Here is a 6,000-nt window from a genome sequence, read left to right as displayed (position 1 = left end):
CTCCTTTACAGCTTCCGGCGTCAAACCGGTGCCCTCGTCCATTTCCTTCAGTACATCCGCCTGATATGCCTGGAGAATGGCCATAGTATGAAGGGCCATGCCAGCCTGACCAGCCGCCATGTAGGATTTTCCAATCAGGGCAGAAGTGGTCCTGCACGGCTTAGTGGGAAGAAGGGGGCGGGACTTCCATGAGGGAGCTGAAGATGGCGCGAGGTGAGTGGCCAGCGTGTCCTCAACCGCGGGAATAGCGGAATAGCCCTGTTCCTCAAAACCCACGAGGTTAGTGAAATCAGCGGCTGCCGCGTTAGTTAGGCGGGCTGAGAACGGCTGCTTCCAGGATCTAGAAATCTCACTGTGTAGATCACTGAAAAATGGTAGCTTCCTCCGCGGAGGCCTAGAATTAGGGCCGCTGAGGAATCTCTCATCCAACCGAGAAGATTGAGCTTCGCGGGGTTCATCCGGCCACTCGATCGCGAGCTTCTGTGTAGCGCGCGCGAGTACATCCACGAGCTCGTCATACGCCGCTGATGGCCGCGCTTCCTGGCCGCTTGGCGGGAGAGCGTCGTCAGTATTTGCAGCACCGAAATCCTCGGAGTCGGATGCTGCAGTGAAAATGACATCCTCCAGTCCGAAGGAAACCGCATCGCGTGCCTCCGGGCTGGGACAGAGATAATCGTGCGAGTATTCCACAGGCGGAGTCCCGCGCACATGCTCGGGGGAGAGAGGGAGAGAAAGGGCGAGGCCCGTCTGCTCGCACTCCACATCCTCGAGCTCTACATCCGAACCCCAGGTCGCGGATCCAAGAGAGGCCTGCGCGGCCTCGGGAGCGCGACGGGGAAAAACGGATGACTCCCTCTCAAAAACCGCGAGCCTCGAGCGGAGGGTTTTGAGAAGGAGGTTATCGCAGTATTTACAGTTAGAGAACCCCTGAACCGCGTCGCGTGCGTGTGGAAATCCCAGACATTTAACACACTTACTGTGGGGATCGTCGATCGCGATGAAGCGAGTGCACGGCGGTGGGCAACGTCGGAATTCCATAGCACTTCACCACAAGGAGAACAAAGTTCCACAATCCGCGGTCGCTGAAGTGCTGAGGTAAATATCGACTGTTTTTGGGCCAGAAAAATCGATAACCGAAGGGCATGAAATGGCCGCTTCGTGAAGGCAGAGAAATCTGAGGAGCAGATGGCGCGCGCGAGCGCTAATATAGGTGACTACGTCAGGTGGGGCGACGTGCGCGCCATCAGCCAATCAATTGGCGTGATTCTATAAGGGCTTCAGACAATCGGCACACCCAGAGGGCGTCCCATTACGTCATTAAAGTGACGCAGCGTCGAGTGAACCTATGAAAGAGAACCTCATTCTAATACAACCCTACACGAGAGGGAAACAAATGAATGCCATAGCCGCATTTTGATGGAAGAACAAATTAACAGACGAGCATATCTATTTTAGACGTGGCTAAATGTTTTTTATGACCTTGTATGGAAAATCCGGACGTTTTTATGACTTTTTATGGCCTTAAATTCTTATTGTTAAATTTATGACTTTTTATGACCCCGCGGAAACCCTGGAGATAGACCTTTTAAGTTAAGCACAGCAGAAGTGGACAACAAAGGACAAAGCAAATCATTGTGCTCCATCTGGAAAACCCAGTGTTATTTCACCACCAAAGAAAACTGATGCAGCATTTAACAGTCCGCAAGTTCAGTACATCTGAGGAGTTTTGCAGATAGAACTTTTATGAAATCATTGATGCACTGATCATTCAAATTGAGGTAAAGTTTGATCAGAAGACATTCAAGCCATCTCATACTTGAGATGAATAAAATCATACAATCAATCCGCCAGAGGGGTTGAACAACTTTGCTATCCTCCTTCATATTCAAAAACAGAAAAAAGAAAGTTACTATTTTCTAAAGCACTGACTTTAAAAAAAATGCAATTTGTATAATGATTTTGATGTTTACATGTGTGTACTGTGTATAATTATTATTTATATATAAATACACACACATGCACATATTTAAGATTTTTTTATATTTATATATAAAATATGTATTTATATATCATATCAATTATAATATATACAGTATATACACATGAAAATATTTCTTAAATATATACATGAATGAATGTGTATTTATAAATAATTACAATTATACAATAACAATAATTATACACAGTACACGCACATTTTATGTAAGCAAACTTTTATTTTGGATGCGATTAATCGATTTGACAACACTACTTGATTTATATTCTACTTGCAGTATTTGTTGGGGCACATGGTAGGTAAATTAATATATAAAATTAAGATTTTTTAAAATGTTAAATCCCCTTTTGGAGTAGTGGTGGTTCGTCCAAATACATTTCATCACTGTATTATCGTGAAAAAAAGGTTCGTTTCCATGTGATTCCAATTTTCAAAAGAAAAAACGAAATACTTTGTGGTCAAATATAGAGAACATTTGTTAACTTGAATGAGAGGAAATGTGGAGATCTCTAGCAAAAGTTTGTAGAAGAAAACTCATAAGAAGAAAACCGTTACCAATGTACTCAATTTATTACTAGATAACATGTTTTATTCAGGACATAACGAGCAACATCTCCTATCTGCTTTAATAGTAATGATAACACAGCTTTTGTAACGGTCAATGATTTCACACAAATCGAATTGTTAATTTTACATATTTAGTCAATTGCTGACAAAGCACACATTATATGAGCAAGAAATGTTTATCAAATTGACCTGCTGGTATGTAACGTCACACAAAATCAGACTTCATTTTAAACTCTATGATCTTTGACAAAGCTGCAGAGGGACCCAAGTCCACAGCATTAGATCACTAGCTTAAGCATTTATGACAGTTCTTATAATAAAAATAATAATGGCAATCATGCATTTCTTATTAGCAAATGGTCCATCATACACATACATCTGCATCTAATTTTTCATCTCAAATGCACTATACTTCTTGCAAACTTCCATTAAGACCACTTGCATTTGCTCAAAGACCAGTCATTTAACAAAGCTTGGCACTTTCAGGAGTACATTCTGTTCATCACATATTAAAACACTGTTCCTGAAGCTGCTGCAATGCTGGATTAGAGTTTTAAAACTGATTCTTAGTCTCTGGATGTCTAGACTGTGCTATACGGAGGGCTGAAATAACTCCTGGAGATCATAAAGCGACTGTTCCAGTGTGAGAGCCAGTTTCTCTGCGTTGGTTTCCTCACAGCAGTTGAAAGCAGTTATGGAGAAGTGGACATGATCTTGCTGTGGATTGTAACATACTGCATAGCCATCTGGAACCAGTGGTCCAAAACACATCACACTGTCTGTAATGGTGGGCACCTGCGAGGAGGATGTGAACAAAGGACAACGACATATAACAGCTTTCATTGTGGTTTTCCTCACCGTTTAGGCCTGCTGTGTAAATCGAACAATTTAAATGGGCATGGAAAGCTTTGGAAAGGTAGAGAACGGAAAAAGGGTAGGGTGTCATTCACAACAATCCAAAACACCTACAACACTCTCAAAATTGAGATGAATGAACAATAAGGCTATAGACCAAAGTAAAAGAAAGAAGGTAATTTGGTTCTGTTTAGTTGTTATTTGACCCTATAACAATTGTGATGGACTGGCCATCTGTCCATGGTGTTTCCCTGCCTATGACCCAAGACACTGGGATAAACTCCTCCCAAGTACACTCTATGTGTGACTGCTTCAATTTAGTTTTTTAAAACAAAATAATGAAATGGCTCAACCTGTTCCTGTCTAGTTTAGGTAAGCTTTTGATTAATGTCACATGAAAGTCCCACATCATCACATTAAATGGTCATAATAAAGATATAGCATGCAGTCTTTAAGCCCCTGTTAAAGGCACAATATGTAATTTTTGCCGCTAGAGGTCACTTATTCAAACAAAACAAAGGCGTAGCTTGATGACGCCTTGATTTTGCAGAATCATGGGAATCATTCATGGATGAGCTATTAAAGATTTATTAACGTTACTGTAGTGTGAAGCAGGGAGGGGCTGAAAGCCGTCGGAGTGAAACGAGGCCACTGGAGAGTTTGCTTATGAGTGAGAAGCGTGACACACGGCTCGAGAGCAGTGGAGCCTTTATTATGCCAACCGCTTCTTCCGGTCATGTGTATTTATGCCTTTAAAAAAAAGGGGCATTAAAAAAAAAAGTATATCTATCCATTTGCATTGTATTGTTTCTATTATAGTTTATAGCAACCTTCATGCTAAATAATACTGTATTTTTGGTAGAAAGCCTTAAGGTCTTAAAAATAAAATTAAGACCATAAAATGATTTTTTTTTTATTTTTTTTTTATGTAATTACAATCAAGTTACCTGTCCTGTTCTGAGTTTCCAGTGAGTTGCAAGTCCATAGGCTGTGTCCATGAAAATTCTGGGCACGCTCAGTCCCTCCTCAATGGCTTGAAGTTTAAGACCCAACAGGTGGCGGTCTATACCCTGTCCCATCAGCGACTGATCAAAAATGGCAGACATTATGCAGTCAACAAAAATTAGGATCTTCCACGTGCAAACCTGTTAGTTATTCACCTGCTTTGTGAGGATGCTGTATGCATCAACAGCCTCTCTCAGCAGCTGCACCTTGGCTTCTCTCTAAAATGCATGCAAACAGGCACGCATTAATAAAGTGCTACCAATAAATGTGACATCTCATTTGGTCTCCTCCTCTCCATTATCCTAATTACTCACAGAAACTGCATCATCATCAAAGGCCTGGATGAAGCTCAGCATCTGATTGGTTGGAGAACGGATGTAGTCTGTTCGTCCTCCCCTGAACATCCTCAGAGAGGCGATGTCACATCCTGCACACACTTCATTGTGAACTCTAGCAGAGAAAAGGGACCAAATGCGCACTTTATTAATTCATTGAATTATCTGTTGTTACTTGATGATAGAACGGTTTCTTTGAAAGTCTTACCGGTAGTAGGCTAGCTGAATCGCCACCTGGATGAAGGAGTTTGGACTCAGCTTGAGTTGTTTGGCAAACTCTTTTCCAAAGCGTTGGAAGTTAAAACATTTGATGTCCAAATCGTTGATGAGACTAAGGGGAGAATTTGGATTCAAAAATACAGATTAGCTTCTTGTATCTGCTTTCAGTGCTTGATCTCCTCCACTTCCTAATATACACATCATCACTGGAACGATCATAAAGGCACAGTTTTTCCTAACACCACTACACAGGTTATACAAAGTTCTATCTGTTGTTCAGCCTGAAAAGGCCACCGTCTCAATTCATATTTCTGTGTTGTGGCATCCAAGCCTTAAAATACCGGCGATGCCAAAGTATTTCCCAAACTGCAAATATTTACACATACTCATGTAGAGTGGTGCTTGCAGCTCAGACTTGCCAATGGCATTTATTATTCAAACCCATCAAAGAATTCGTAATAGCAACATACATCTGTTTTGTACTTAATTTATGCCACTTTTTTCATATTACTAAATCTATTTCATACTAAATTTTATAATATATACTATTTTCAATTTTATATTATTTTTCTATTGCAGTTTTAGGTGTAGTAAATTAGAGTTAAGAAAATATCTTCATGTTGTGTAGCAGTAATTTTATTGCATTTCCATTGCTTGGGTATAAACACATGTTGAATTTGTGCTGGTCAGATGAAGTCCAACACAGTACTTAACTAAGATTGTTCAATGAACTCTACCCATTTCTACCATCACTTTGTCTCCTGCTCCCTACTCTTCCCCTGTCTCTTGGCAGATGGAAGATGCTTAATGACGGTTTTGGATATCAGACAAAAAAAGTGTTAACTGGTGGTCTGCATATCAGACAGAATATGAACTGTTTTCAAGTCAAGTCAACTTTATTTATATAGCGCTTTTAACAATGCAGATTGTTTCAAAGCAGCTTCACAGTGTTAAACAGGAAAATAATGCAACAGAATTGTATTCAGCCGTATAGCCGTTCTGGAGAAAACGGTGATGTCATCA

General features: G+C 40.9%; 1 protein-coding gene across 3 annotated transcripts in view; it reads right to left on the bottom strand.

Annotated features, from left to right (window-relative positions):
* Positions 1–2,200: 2,200 nt before the first annotated feature.
* cratb (carnitine O-acetyltransferase b) overlaps positions 2,201–6,000 on the bottom strand; it is a 53,046-nt gene continuing 49,246 nt past the window's right edge. For all 3 annotated transcript variants that reach the window (XM_079830124.1, XM_079830126.1, XM_079830125.1), the window contains 5 exons: positions 4,967–5,089; positions 4,738–4,873; positions 4,579–4,641; positions 4,366–4,503; positions 2,201–3,358 (listed from right to left, as the gene is read on the bottom strand). In XM_079830124.1, coding sequence (XP_079686250.1) covers positions 3,155–3,358; positions 4,366–4,503; positions 4,579–4,641; positions 4,738–4,873; positions 4,967–5,089 — 664 coding nt within the window. In that variant the 3' untranslated portion in view covers positions 2,201–3,154. The remainder of the gene's footprint in view (positions 3,359–4,365; positions 4,504–4,578; positions 4,642–4,737; positions 4,874–4,966; positions 5,090–6,000) is intronic.

This window comes from Gobio gobio, assembly GCF_949357685.1.
Source record: "Gobio gobio genome assembly, chromosome: 11".
NCBI classification, from domain to species: domain Eukaryota; kingdom Metazoa; phylum Chordata; class Actinopteri; order Cypriniformes; family Gobionidae; genus Gobio; species Gobio gobio.
The sequence above is the reverse complement of the archived record's forward strand: the minus strand, read 5'-3'. Positions and strand labels throughout refer to the sequence as shown.